This window comes from Mus caroli, unplaced genomic scaffold (assembly GCF_978045245.1).
Source record: "Mus caroli unplaced genomic scaffold, Mus_caroli_1 scaffold_16, whole genome shotgun sequence".
Taxonomy (NCBI): Eukaryota; Metazoa; Chordata; class Mammalia; order Rodentia; family Muridae; genus Mus; species Mus caroli.
The window spans coordinates 69,485,629-69,501,119 of NW_028227271.1; the positions used below are offsets into that span (position 1 = coordinate 69,485,629).

The window sequence follows — 15,491 nt, forward strand, 5'->3', positions numbered from 1 at the left end:
GGGTTCGTGGGTAGCTGGCGGGTGTCAGGCATCCCTGCGCTCCAGCTACCCCGGCGCTGATCCGGCTGGATGAGGCCTGTGGCCCTACTCAGGCCGGTTTCTGCTTCCCTAACTAATGCAGTCTCAGGTCCCGAGCGCCTCAGGATGGTTTTGAGACATCATGTAAGTGCTGGGACCTGGGTCCTCTGCAAGATCAGCAAGTGCTCTTAACCACCAAGTTGTCTCTGTAGCCCTACATCCCATATTTCTTATAGTGCTTTTTAACACTCTTTGTTTATAAAAATATAAGAAATGTAAAGTTTGACTGGATATAAGATGAAAATGGCTGCTGAAATTTCTGTTTAGTTGAGGCCATAGAACTTTTGTAAGACCAGAACTGGGGAAAAAAATTCCTCTCAAAATTAGTGGATTTTAAATATAAAATAAGAGCAGATCCCTCTCCCTAAATCATCCAATGTCCAAGATAAACCAGCTCAACATCTCAAGCTTTTTATATTATTATTTGAAATAGATTCTCAATCTTGGGCGTGAACTCAGTGGGCCCTAGTACACCCAGGATCTTGGGATCACTGGTGAGTGGAATGCAACATCTATTCCAAAAAATCATGGAGGGTCTTGTGCCAGCAGGAACAGGGACAAAGGAAACCCGCCACCCCAGCCAGGTGCTATCTTGGGCACGAACTCAGTGGAGGGTCCCAAGGTCCCCAGAGGACTCTCCACGCTGTTGGCACCCTAGTATGCCCAGGACCTTGAGACCACTGGTGAGTGGAATGCAGCATCTGTTCCAAAAATCCCAGAGGGTCTTGTGCCAGCAGGAACAGGGACAAAGGAAACCCGTCCAATCAGTCGCTGAGGTTCCTTCAGGTCAGCACCAGCCCTACACATCTTGGGTGGGAACTTGGCAGGCCCTAGCACACCCAGGATCTTGGGATCACTGAGACCAGTCTACTCGGGAGAGCATGTGGGCAACAGAAGCAATAGAGCTTCTTGGACAGGGTCCCTTTGGGCCTTCATCCTCAGGCAGAGCTGGGACCCAGACCTCTGGGTACCTTTCCTGCCAGAGGAGAGTCCACATCCAGGGAGGGCTCTGACCCCAGGACTCAGGAGGTGGATCTGAGCTCTAGACTTCTGTGTACCTTCCCTGCAAAAGGAGAGCTTGTCTGCAGAGAGTGCTCTGACCACTGAGACTCAGGAAAGAGTTGGTCTCCCAGGAGTGCTGATAGAGGCTAAAGAATCACAGGAGGAACAAGCTCCAGCCTGAGACAGCTAGAACATCTAACAACAGAGATCACCAGATGGCAAAAGGCAAACGTAAGAATCTTACTAACAGAAACCAAGACCACTCATCATCATCATACCCCAGTACGCCCACCACAGTGAGTCCTGGATACCCCAACACACCCAAAAAGCAAGACTCCAATTTACAATTATGTCTCCTGATGCTGGTAGAGGATTTTAAGAAGGGCATTAATAACTCACTTAAAGAAATGCAGGAGAACACCGCTAAACAGGTAGAAGTCCTTAAAAAGGAAACACAAAAATCCCTTAAAGAATTATAGGAAAACACAACCAAATAGGTGATGGAATTGAACAAAACCATCCAAGATCTAAAAATGGAAGTAGAAACAATAAAGAAAACCCAAAGGGAGACAACTCTGGAGATAGAAACCCTAGAAAAGAAATCAGGAACCATAGATGCGAGCATCTGCAACAGAATACAAGAGATGGAAGAGAGAATCTCAGGTGCAGAAGATTCCATAGAGAACATGGACAGAACAATCAAAGAAAATGCAAAAAGCAAAAAATTCCTAACCCAAAACATCCAGGAAATCCAGGACACAATGAGAAGACCAAACCTACGGATAATAGGAGTAGATGAGAATGAAGATTTTCAACTTAAAGGAACAGTAAATATCTTCAACAAAATTATAGAAGAAAACTTCCCAAACCTAAAGAAAGTAGTGCCCATGAACATACAAGAAGCCTACAGAAGTCCAAATAGACAACCAGAAATGCCAGGGCCAGGAAGTGGAAGTGGGTGGGTTGGGGAACAGGGCAGGGTGGGGGGAGCTTATAGGGGGGCTTTAGAGATAGCATTTGAAAGGTAAATGAAGAAAATATCTAATAAAAAAAGAAAAGAAAAGAGAAGAGATTCTCCTCTCATACAATGCATCCTGACCACATTTCCCTTCCTTCCACTCCTCCCAGGTCCCTACCCTACCGCTCCTCTCCTCAAGATCCATCCACCTCCATTTCCCTTCAAAGTAGAGCAGCCTCCAAAGCACAACATCGAAACAGAGCAAAACAAGATACAGTAGGACAAGGTAAAGCCTGAGCTCACATCGAGGCTGATGGGGCAACCCCATAGGAGCACCACAGAAACACTTAGCTAACAGCCACAACATACATGCAGAGGGCCTGGTACAGTCTCTGTCTCTGTCTCTGTCTCTGTCTCTGTCTCTGTCTCTGTCTGTCTCTCTCTCTCTCTCTCTCTCTGTCTCTCTGTCTCTGTCTTCTGCCTCTCTCTCTTTCACTCTCACTCTCTCTCTGTCTCTAACTAATCTATCTATCTACTACATATATATATACACATACCTATATACCTATATATATAATATATAATATATATAATATACATATACACACACATATATATGTATATATATATATGTATATGTATATATATATTTATTTATTCTGGGTCTATGCACCACTGAGTGAGGTACCTAAATATGACTATAGCAGAATATCATTGGGAATCATTTCATTGATTTTTTTTCCAGTCCTGTTGTCTTCTAGGTCCCTGGACTATCTGGTCTCCAGTTCCTGGCTATCCAGGAGTGTTAGACATGGGCCTTCCTTCACAACCTGGGCCTCAAGTTAAAGCAGACTGGTTGGCCACTCCCACAAGTTCTGCATCACCATTGCCCCAGCACATCTTGCAGGCAGGACAGATTGTAGATCAAGGGTTTCATGGCTAGAATTGTAGATAGAGGGTGCTGGTGTCCCAGAACGTAGGACTGACAGTTCTGTGAATGCACTAACTCTATCTGCCTCTTCATGCTGAGTGAACTGTGTAGATGTTGTTTTCAGTAATAGGGCCCCATTCTCAGTTACAGAGAAAGACCCTGTGTCCTCACATTCACCTGGGTTGTTTAGGGATCTCCACAGGGCCACTTCAGCCAACCAGATGCAACTAACACTTTTGTAGCCTTCTATGGCTACAAAAAATGGCCAGTTCAGATTCCTCCTGCTGTTCAGATTTGATGTGGAGCCCATAAAACATTTTCCATAGGTTTCTAGGTCAGCCTGGAAAAGACTTTCACAACTCTAGTGTATCTGAAAGGTAGATATAATTAAATTACCAGATATAATAGTGAATTTAAAGGTTTTTTTTTTTTTTTTTTTTATTATGCTAACTTCTAGCCTTTTAATGGTCTCTTTATTGTTTGCTTGTTTATTTTAATTGTTTCTAGTAAGTGATACAGATATTTAACGTGTTAGTCTTATGCCTATAGTGCTAACTACATTTACTATTTTAATGCATATGGTTCTCATACATTTCTTTTTTTTTTTTTTAATATTTTTATTACATATTTTCCTCAATTACATTTCCAATACTATCCCAAAAGTCCCCCATAGCGCCCCCCACTTCCCTACCCACCCATTCCCATTCTTTTGGCCCTGGCATTCCCCTATATTGGGGCATATAAAGTTTGCAAGTCCAATGGGCCTCTCTTTCCATTGATGGCCGACTAGGCCATCTTTCGATACATATGCAGCTAGAGACAAGAGCTCCAGGGTTCTGGTTAGTACATCATGTTGTTCCAACAATAGGGTTGCAGATCCCTTTAGCTCCTTGGGTACTTTCTCTAGCTTCTCCATTGGGAGCCCTGTGATACATCCAATAGCTGACTGTGAACATCCACTCCTGTGTTTGCTAGGCCCCGGCATCGTCTCACAAGAGACAGCTATATTTGGGTCCTTTCAGCAAGATCTTACTAGTGTATGCAATGGTGCCAGCGTTTAGAAGCTGATTATGGGACGGATCCCTGGATACAGCAGTCTCTAAATGGTCCATCCTTTCATCACAGCTACGAACTTTGTCTCTGTAACTCCTTCCCTGGGTGTTTTGTTCCCAATTCTAAGAAGGTGCACAATGTCCACACTTTGGTCTTCATTCTTCTTGAGTTTCATGCGTTTATCAAAATGTATCTTATATCTTGGGTATCCTAAGTTTTGGGCTAATATCCACTTATCAATGAATACATATTGTGTGAGATCTTTTGTGATTGTGTTACTTCACTCAAGATGATGCCCTCCAGGTCCATCCATTTGGCTAGGAATTTCATAAATTCATTCTTTTTAATAGCTGAGTAGTACTCCATTGTGTAAATGTACCATAATTTCTGTATCCATTCCTCTGTTGAGGGACATCTGGGTTCTTTCCAGCTTCTGGCTATTATAAATAGGGCTGCTATGAACATAGTGGAGCATGTGTCCTTTTTACCGGTTGGGACATCTTCTGGATATATGCCCAGGAGAGGTATTGCTGGATCCTCCGGTAGTACTATGTCCAATTTTCTGAGGATCCGCCAGACTGATTTCCAGAGTGGTTGTACAAGCTTGCAATCCCACCAACAATGGAGGAGTGTTCCACTTTCTCCACATCCTCGCCAGCATCTGCTGTCACCTGAATTTTTGATCTTAGCCATTCTGACTGGTGTGAGGTGGAATCTCAGGGTTGTTTTGATTTGCATTTCCCTGATGATTAAGGATGTTGAACATTTTTTCAGGTGCTTCTCTGCCATTCGGTATTCCTCAGGTGAGAATTCTTTGTTCAGTTCTGAGCCCCATTTTTTAATGGGGTTATTTGACTTTCTGGAGTCCATCTTCTTGAGTTCTTTATATATATTGGATATTAGTCCCTTATCTGATTTAGGATAGGTGAAGATCCTTTCCCAATCTGTTGGTGGTTTTTTTGTCTTATTGATGGTGTCTTTAGCCTTGCAGAAGCTTTGTAGTTTCATGAGGTCCCACTTGTCAATTCTCGATCTTACAGCACAAGCCATTACTGTTCGATTCAGGAATTTTTCCCCTGTGCCCATATCTTCAAGGCTTTTCCCCACTTTCTCCTCTATAAGTTTCAGTGTCTCTGGTTTTATGTGAAGTTCCTTGATCCACTTAGACTTGACCTTAGTACAAGGAGATAGGAATGGATCGATTCGCATTCTTCTACATGTTAACAACCAGTTGTGCCAGCACCATTTGTTGAAAATGCTGTCTTTCTTCCACTGGATGTTTTTAGCTCCCTTGTCGAAGATCAAGTGACCATAGGTGTGTGGATTCATTTCTGGGTCTTCAATTCTATTCCATTGGTCTATTTGTCTGTCACTATACCAGTACCATGCAGTTTTTATCACAATTGCTCTGTAGTAGAGCTTTAGGTCCGGCATGGTGATTCCACCAGAGGTTCTTTTATCCTTGAGGAGAGTTTTTGCTATCCTAGGTTTTTTGTTATTCCAGATGAATTTGCAGATTGCCCTTTCTAATTCGTTGAAGAATTGATTTGGAATTTTGATGGGGATTGCATTGAATCTGTAGATTGCTTTTGGCAAGATAGCCATTTTTACAATGTTGATCCTGCCAATCCATGAGCATGGGAGATCTTTCCATCTTCTGAGATCTTCTATAATTTCTTTCTTCAGAGACTTGAAGTTTTTATTATACAGATCTTTCACTTCCTTAGTTAGAGTCACGCCAAGATATTTTATATTATTTGTGACTATTGAGAAGGGTGTTGTTTCCCTAATTTCTTTCTCAGCCTGTTTATTCTTTGTGTAGAGAAAGGCCATTGATTTGTTTGAGTTAATTTTATATCCAGCTACTTCACCGAAGCTGTTTATCAGGCTTAGGAGTTCTCTGGTAGAATTTTTAGGGTCACTTATATATACTATCATATCATCTGCAAAAAGTGATATTTTGACTTCATCTTTTCCAATTTGTATCCCTTTGATCTCCTTTTGTTGTCGAATTGCTCTGGCTAGGACTTCAAGTACAATGTTGAATAGGTATGGAGAAAGTGGACAGCCTTGTCTAGTCCCTGATTTTAGAGGGATTGCTTCAAGCTTCTCACCATTTACTTTGATGTTGGCTACTGGTTTGCTGTAGATTGCTTTTATCATGTTTAGGTATGGGCCTTGAATTCCTGATCTTTCCAAGACTTTTATCATGAATGGGTGTTGGATCTTGTCAAATGCTTTTTCCGCATCTAAGGAGATGACCATGTGGTTTTTGTCTTTGAGTTTGTTTATATACTGGATTACGTTGATGGATTTCCGTATATTGAACCATCCCTGCATCCCTGGGATGAAACCTACTTGGTCAGGATGGATGATTGTTTTGATGTGTTCTTGGATTCGGTTAGCAAGAACTTTATTGAGGATTTTTGCATCAATATTCATAAGGGATATTGGTCTGAAGTTTTCTATCTTTGTTGGGTCTTTTTGTGGTTTAGGTATCAGAGTAATTGTGGCTTCATAGAATGAGTTGGGTAGAGTACCTTCTGTTTCTATTTTGTGGAATAGTTTGTGAAGAACTGGGATTAGATCTTCTTTGAAGGTCTGATAGAACTCTGCACTAAACCCATCTGGTCCTGGGCTTTTTTTAGTTGGGAGACTATTAATGACTGCTTCTATTTCTTTGGGGGATATAGGGCTGTTTAGATCATTAACCTGATCTTGATTCAGCTTTGGTACCTGGTATCTGTCTAGGAACTTCTCCATTTCATCCAGGTTCTCCAGTTTTGTTGAGTATAGCCTTTGGTAGAAGGATCTGATGGTGTTTTGGATGTCTTCAGGATCTGTTGTTATGTCTCCTTTTTCATTTCTGATTTTGTTAATTAGGATGCTTTCCCTGTGCCCTCTAGTGAGTCTGGCTAAGGGTTTATCTATCTTGTTGTTTTTCTCAAAGAACCAGCTCCTTGATTGGTTGATTCTTTGAATAGTTTTTCTTGTTTCCACTTGGTTGATTTCACCCCTGAGTTTGATTATTTCCTGCCGTCTACTCCTCTTGGGTGAATTTGCTTCCTTTTGTTCTAGTGCTTTTAGGTGTGTTGTCAAGCTGCTAATGTGTGCTCTCTCTAGTTTCCTTTTGGAGGCACTCAGAGCTATGAGTTTTCCTCTTAAAAATGCTTTCATTGCGTCCCATAAGTTTGGGTATGTTGTGGCTTCATTTTCATTGAACTCTAAAAAGTCCTTAATTTCTTTCTTTATTCCTTCCTTGACCAAGGTATCATTGAGAAGAGTGTTGTTCAGTTTCCACGTGAAGGTTGGCTTTCTATTATTTATTTTGTTATTGAAGATCAGCCTTAGGCCATGGTGATCTGATAGGATGCATGGGATAATTTCAATATTTTTATATCTGTTGAGGCCTGTTTTGTGACCAATTATGTGGTCAATTTTGGAGAAGGTACCATGAGGTGCTGAGAAGAAGGTATATCCTTTTGTTTTAGGATAGAATGTTCTGTAGATATCTGCCAGATCCATTTGATTCATAATTTCTGTTAGTTTCACTGTGTCCCTGTTTAGTTTCTGTTTCCATGATCTGTCCATTGGTGAAAGTGGTGTGTTGAAGTCTCCCACTATTATTGTATGAGGTGCAATGTGTGCTTTGAGCTTTACTAAAGTTCCTTTAATGAATGTGGCTGCCTTTGTATTTGGAGCATAGATATTCAGGATTGATAGTTCCTCTTGGAGGATTTTACCTTTGATGAGTATGAAGTGTCCCTCCCTGTCTTTTTTAATGACTTTGGGTTGGAAGTCAATCTTATCAGATATTAGAATGGCTACTCCAGCTTGTTTCTTCATGCCATTTGCTTGGAAAATTGTTTTCCAGCCTTTCATTCTGAGGTAGTGTCTATCCTTTTCTCTGAGATGAGTTTCCTGTAAGCAGCAAAATGTTGGGTCTTGTTTGTGTAGCCAGTTTGTTAGTCTATGTCTTTTTATCGGGGAGTTGAGTCCATTGATATTAAGAGATATTAAGGAAAAGTAATTGTTGTTTCCTGTTATTTTTGTTGTTAAAGTTGGCATTCTGTTCTTGTGGCTGTCTTCTTTTAGGTTTGTTGAGGGATTACCTTCTTGTTGTTCCTAGGGCGTGGTTCCTGTCCTTGTATTGGTTTTTTTCTGTTATTATCCTTTGAAGGGCTGGATTCGTGGAGAGATAATGTGTGAATTTGGTTTTGTCGTGGAATACTTTGGTTTCTCCATCTATGTTAATTGAGAGTTTGGCTGGGTATAGTAGCCTGGGCTGGAATTTGTGTTCTTTTAGTGTCTGTATAACATCCGTCCAGGATCTTCTGGCTTTCATAGTCTCTGGTGAAAAGTCTGGTGTAATTCTGATAGGCTTGCCTTTATATGTTACTTGGCCTTTTTCTCTTACTGCTTTTAGTATTCTATCTTTATTTAGAGCATTTGTTGCTCTGATTATTATGTGTCGGGAGGTATTTCTTTTCTGGTCCAGTCTATTTGGAGTTCTGTAGGCTTCTTGTATGTTCATGGGCATCTCTTTCTTTAGATTTGGGAAGTTTTCTTCTATAATTTTGTTGAAGATGTTTGCTGGTCCTTTGAGTTGAAAATCTTCATTCTCATCCACTCCTATTATCCGTAGGTTTGGTCTTCTCATTATGTCCTGTATTTCTTGGATGTTTTGAGTTAGGATCTTTTTGCATTTTACATTTTCCTTGATTGTTGTGCCGATGTTCTCTATGGAATCTTCTGCACCTGAGATTCTCTCTTCCATCTCTTGTATTCTGTTGCTGATGCTGGTATCTATGGTTCCAGATTTCTTTCCTAGGGTTTCTATCTCCAGTGTTGCCTCATTTTGGGTTTTCTTTATTGTGTCTACTTCCCTTTTTAGGTCTAGTATGGTTTTGTTCATTTCCATCATCTGTTTGGATGTGTTTTCCTGTTTTTCTGTAAGGACTTCTACCTGTTTGATTATGTTATCATGTTTTTCTTTAAGGATTTGTAACTCTTTAGCAGTGTTCTCCTGCAATTCTTTAAGGGATTTTTGTGCTTCCTCTTTATTGTCTTCTGCCTTTTTATCAGTGTTCTCCTGCATTTCTTTAAGTGTGTTATTAAAGTCCTTCTTGAAGTCCTCTATCATCATCAGGAGATATGCTTTTAAATCCGTGTCTAGCTTTTCCGGTGTGTTGGGGTGCCCTGGACTGGGCGAAGTGGGGGTGCTGGGTTCTGATGATGGTGAGTGGTCTTGGTTCCTGTTAGTAAGATTATTACGTTTACCTTTCGCCATCTGGTAATCTCTGGGGTTAGTTGTTATCGTTGTCACTATTTAAATATTGGAGCAGAAGCTGTGTTCCACTCACCAGCAGTCTCTAAATCCTGCGGCGGGGGTCGTGGGTAGCTGACGGTACCCCGGTGCTGGTCCAGCCGGAAGAGGCCTGTGGTCCTACTCAGGCCGTTTTTCTGCTTCCCTAACTAATGCAGTCTCTGGTCCCGCGTGCAATTGGATTGGAGCAGAAGCTGTGTTCCACTCTCCAGAAGTCTTAAGATCCTGTGGTGGGTGTTGTGGGTAGCTGGTGAGTGTCAGCTGACCCTGCGCCCCAGCTGCCCAGGTGCTTTTCTGACCGGAAGAGGGTTGTGGCCCTATGTAGGCCGGATTTCTCTCTCCCCAACCAGAGCAGTCTCAGGTCCCGCGTGATTGGACTGGAGCAGAAGCTGTGTTCCACTCATCAGCAGTCCCAAAATCCTGCGGCGGGGGTCTTGGGTAGCTGGCGGGTGTCAGGCAACCCTGCGCTCCCGCTACCCTGGCGCTGATCCGGCCGGGTGAGGCCTGTGGCCCTACTCAGGCCGCTTTCTGCTTCCCTAACTAATGCAGTCTCAGGTCCCGCGCAATTGGATTGGAGCAGAAGCTGTGTTCCACTCACCAGCAGTCCCAAAATCCTGCGGCGGGGGTCGTGGGTAGCTGGCGGGTGTCAGGCAACCCTGCGCTCCCGCTACCCCGGCGCTGATCCAGCCGGATGAGGCCTGTGGTCCTACTCAGGCTGGTTTCTGCTTCCCTAACTAATGCAGTCTCAGGTCCCGCCAATTGGACTGGAGCAGAAGCTGTGCTCCACTCACCAGAAGTCTTAAGATCCTGTGGCGGGTGTTGTGGGTAGCTGGCGAGTGTCAGCAGACCCTGCGCCCCAGCTGCCCAGGTGCCGAATTTAAAGTTTTAAAGTAGGATAACTCTTTAACAAAAGTCAAGTTTCCTGATCCTCCTACTTAAAAAAAAATTAAGTTTTCCACTCTATGAACAGAAATGTACCAGTTAAGGGCTGTTCATGACCACATCTACCTTGAAGCACAAGTAATGGTAGTTTAAACAAAATAGGATTGATTTATTTTCTTTTTATACTGAATAGGAAATTCAGAGAAAGTGTTATGTGCTGGTATAGTGATTTTGTGGTGTCAGAGCCTTCCTGGGGTTCCACCTTGAGACTGTTCCTTTCACTGGGCTTGCAGAAGAGACGACAGCTTTCCAACCACTGAATCCAAATCAGTTTCTAAGCACAGGGAGAGTGTCGTGTTCATATCAAGGTCAGAACTTTTTAGGAACTCATATTTTATATAATTTGTCAGAGTTATATCACCTGGCCACTGGTAGAAGAGAAGTGTTTTCTCACCCAGATGGGAAAGGAGGGGCTGCAGACATGAGAGAGGTTCACAGGGCAGGAGAGCTCCTGATAGGACTGGGCTGAGCTCCACCCTCTGCATCCGGAAGTTCTGAGATGGAACTGCCTGCCATTTCCCCTCTTATTATTGAGCCCTGGGGATCATCCACCCTTCTCAGTCTCTAGCCACTGCTTCTATTTGCTAAGTTCCTAACTTGCTATGGAAGAAAGTGTTGACTTTCATTCAGCCTTTCCTCTACTCTGCCAGGTAAGGACATGCCTACTGAGCTTATCTTGCTCTTAGTTTTGAAGACTTTTTTCTCACAAAAGATTAATGTTTTCCAATAACTGTCTCTTGCAGAGTTAACAAAACTTTAAAATTCAACTTAAGTAAAAGAAGCCTATTAGACATTTCTTTTTGATGGCTTCATAACAAGGTATTATTAACCTAAATCTGCTTGTACCTATTTTTTTCCTCCTTCCAAGCATATGATGGCCCTTTTTCTGTGTAGCTTATATTACAGTAGCTGCTTTATTAATACTAGTTTCTCCCAGGAAAATGTTGGTCCTCCATTTATCCCTATTATGTTTTGTGTGAATTCTTTCAGATACAAAGATCTGAATCAGGAATTACTATGGGCTGGAGATCAGAAATAACAAGTGCAGACCATTATATGTGCTCTAGTATATGTATACCCAAGAAGAGTAATTCTGTAGTGGGATTATATGTGTAGTTGTAAGTACTGATTCTCATCACAGTCTTAGAATGGGTCATAAAGACATTTGATCAGAGAGGAGAAGAAAATGATCTCAGAGTGCGAACCTTAACTATTGAGAAAGTAAAGTGTGCAGAGACCAGCCCAGGTTGGTTGGCCCCAAACTTAGGATTCTCTTGCCTCAGCCTCTTGAGTATAGATGTATAGATTGCATTCTTTAAGGGTAAATTCAGTATGTACAAGAGCCTTGGTAACACACAGACACACACACTCACACACACTCAGAGCAGTGAAAGAAAAGGAAGGGGGAGGAGTAAGAACACGGAGGGAAGGAAGGAGTGCTAAGCTCTGATCCACTCACCTCCCACTTTGCCCTTTGATTTTCTCAAGTACTTTAGAGCGAATTTGTGCAGATGTAGTTATAACTTATGTTATTTTTCTCTATTCTCATAAAATAGGTTGTAAATTAGGTTCAATTTCTAGATCATATTTCATAGTAAGAAGTTGCAGTAGGAACCAAATATCAGTTCTGAAAATACAGAAATACATGTTTTAATGATGAGGTTCAGAGTTAGATCAAGGGTATTTAAACTTTGTTGCAAATGTTACTGAAATATGTTTCCCGTTAATGTCAGTAATTAACCTTCTCATGTGGGCTGGTTCCTTTCCCCTTCTCAGTTTGCTTATCTGTCAATCAACATTCAAGTGGCTTCTGTGTTTTACCTATTGTGAATAACACTGCAGTGAACATGGCCGTGCACGTGTTCAGTTTGCTTTTAGATTCTTAACTGTATAGTAGGAATGAGGTGTAAATAGTTTGTCATGTGTGGCTTACCATTAAGCTAAAGTGCCTAACATGAAGCCAGTAAAAAGTCTGTAGTGTTCAAGAAGTCCTACCATCTTAAAGACAGGAGATATCTTAGGCAGATACATGCACTGCTACTCCTGTTTCTTCTGCTCTTACCTGAGCAAAGTCATCTACAACCCATATATGCCAAATAAATAGACACAGATTTATGAGGTGGGGATGTGGGTGGGGGTGGGGTGGGGTGGATTCCTGCACTGACAGTTCCAACTCAACAGCCCCGCCCTTCTTTCCCCTTTTATTGAGAATAGAATAACGTATCCTTATGGTCTCCACACCTCTTCTCTTCCCGGTTTCCTCCCCGCCTTCCCTCCTATCCAGATCCATTCCTTTTCTGTCTCTCATTAAAAAACAAACAGGCTTCTATAGGATAACAATACAACATAACAAAATTAAATATAAGATGAAACAAAACCAGCTTTTTGGGTTAGATGTTGCCACTCTTTTCTTTTTAAGTTTAAGAATTCCTCAGTCTGGAATTTATGACAGAAAGTAGGCGTTGATTCTGATTCATCATCTATTAGAGACTGAGAGGGAAGCTTTTATCATTGCATTGTTTGTTGAAAATTATTTCATATCCCATCTTTAGCCAACAATGCGCCTTAGCTGTCAGTGTTAAGCTGCCTGTGTCTTATTGCAAGCACATTCTAAATTGGCCAGATCACTGTTATGACTATTGTCTGACCTTATGGCATTGCAAGTCTGGTGTGTTTCCATAGGCAAGTGAACAGCATGGGGTAAGTCTGGGGGACATGTCACACTAGGCTGTTTCAAAGACAGAGCCATCACCTTTGTCACCTGGTGCTTGGGTGACAAGGCTGTGAAAGGTCTCACTGGAACAAGGGGCAGGAAGAGCTTCAGGCTCCTGTGCTTCCTTCAGGAAGCCTTTCTTGTAAAAGAAGGTAGCTGGCTTTCTGTCTGGAGAGTTTACATGAATGCCTTCTTGGTGGTCTCTGGGACATTTTTGAATTCCTCTGGCTTTAAGGAATCCAATTTAGAAACTACTGATGAAGACTTAACCGCAAGATTTTTTAAATTAGTTATTCTAAATGTTTATATTTTTACTGTAATTGTTCAGTATAAAAAGTAAGCCATCTTAAGATTCTGAGCAGAAGAATGGCATGGTTTGTATTTAGAAAGGTCACTGTGGTGACAGTATAGTCAAAATTGTGACTATAAAATAGCAGAGTTTGGAGGCGGCTGTACCATCAGTCCCCTTTCTTATGGAGTAGGCAAAAGCTGGTTAGAGGCTAAGTGTCAAAAGATAGAGAAATGTTAATAAACCTTGAGGAGAAGAACTAAAAACCATGTTGGATGAGTGTGAAAAGAGTGGAGTCCGAATGAATTCTCAGCTTCATTACCATAGGATTGAGTGTATGGTATTGACCTTGGCAGAGATGGAATGGGGGAGGGGCTGTAGGTTTTTTGGAAACTGTCTTCAGTTAGTCTCCAGAGTAAACTGCTAACTCACATACACTTTGACCAAGTAGTACAAAGCATGCAATGTAAACTTGGAAATAGAGCTTAAGACGGTTTGAGCTAAGGAAATGACTTCAGGAGCTATAGCTATAAATAAACAGGAGAAGCTGTATGAGCCCAGGGAGCAGGGCCATCAGCTGCAAAGACTTACAAGGAAGCAGTCCAGTTTCTAAACAGCTTAAAAGTATATCATTATAATCAGCACAGACATAAACATGAAAAGAATAGAAATGTTTAAAATGTGTTGTCCTCAACCCTGGTAATATTTTAAATAAGGTTATGATAAGGATTCTATAAAATAATAAAGTTATATTTGGGGTCTTTATGTGTCTGTTTGATACTTGTTTGCTCTTCCTTTCGTCTTTTGCCCGTGTTCCTGAACTGGCTGTTGCCTGGCCTTTGCTTTGGCCAGGATACATTTACTATATGGCTCACTGAAAAATAACTCCCTGTTTAAATAAACGTCAGACTTCTTTAAGTGTTAGAACTTATACCTGCCTTCTGTGTTTGTTTCCCTAAGGAAATGCAACGTCACCTCAAGTACAAAGACCCTCTTTCATGGACTACTTTGATAAGCAGGACTTCAAGAACAAGAGTCATGAAAATTGTGATCAGAGCATGCGTGAGCCAGGCCCTATGTCCAACAGTGTTTTTCCTGACAACTGGAGAGTTCCTCAAGATGGAGACTTTGATTTCGTAAGTACAGTGTCTTTTCTCCCATTTTTCTGTCTTCTTTCTAGATTTGTTTTCATAACATTGGAAGACATAGTTCTAAATATGAATGATATATCTATAAACTACAGGCTGCATATTAATGTGTAGCCATAGCTATGGCTGGAATTGTAGCTTACTTATAGAATTGTACAAGCAGCAGAATGTAAATATAACTAAATAGATCAGCTCAAACTTAGAGAAATGTTTAGACCCTCTAAATACTTACTGTAAATGATAACCATTTCATGCAGAGTCAAAATATCCTGGGATGACTTGCTAAGATGGCTCTATCTCATGACCTAGCATTGGAAATCAGCTGTAGTGCATGTCCATTGTACTTGATTTTTCTCATTAAACTGTGTCTAGGTAAGATGGCTCTATCTCATGACCTAGCATTGAAAATCAGCTGTAGTGCATGTCCATTGTACTTGATTTTTCTCATTAAACTGTGTCTAGGTAACATAGAGCTTTCTTTCTTCTACTTGGTTCAGTATGGTTTCTTTAAAGAATGCAAAGAATATGATAAATCATTTTAATGCACTTGTTTCCAGAACTTGAAAAACTAAGTTCTTTGAATTCTTTGGTAAAATAAAAAATATTGGAGTAAAATTTTGCTTTAGCAAGTTTTAAATAATTTTTTACTTTTGCAAAAATTCTCTGGAAAAGTTTTTTCCAAATAAAATTATAATCACTTATAATTATATTTATTAATAAGCATAATACTTCATAGACAAATAAAATGTATATAGATACATATCTTAAAATTTCAAGTAGTATTAACTTATTTTTCATAGATATGATAAATGCTTTGGGATTATAATTATTTTAAAGTAAAAACTTTTTTTAAAAAATCACCTTTATTTTTGTGCATGCGTGTGTGTGTGTGTGTGTGTGTGTTTAGAAATCAGAAGATGAGACTCAGTTCTCACTTCCACCATATGACTTCCAGGTTTGTACTTGGGCCATTGGACTTTGTGTCCAGTGTCTTTCCCCACTGAGCCACTTTGCTGCTGGGATTATAAATAGTTTTAATATTGAATACTTT

The 15,491-nt window shown here is 41.0% G+C and overlaps 1 protein-coding gene across 4 annotated transcripts in view; it reads left to right on the forward strand.

The window, feature by feature from the left end:
- Stk3 (serine/threonine kinase 3) overlaps positions 1-15,491 on the forward strand; it is a 306,970-nt gene that overhangs the window by 226,470 nt on the left and 65,009 nt on the right. For all 4 annotated transcript variants that reach the window (XM_029469538.2, XM_021183619.3, XM_029469541.2 and 1 more), the window contains one exon: positions 14,253-14,428. In XM_029469538.2, coding sequence (XP_029325398.1) covers positions 14,253-14,428 — 176 coding nt within the window. The remainder of the gene's footprint in view (positions 1-14,252; positions 14,429-15,491) is intronic.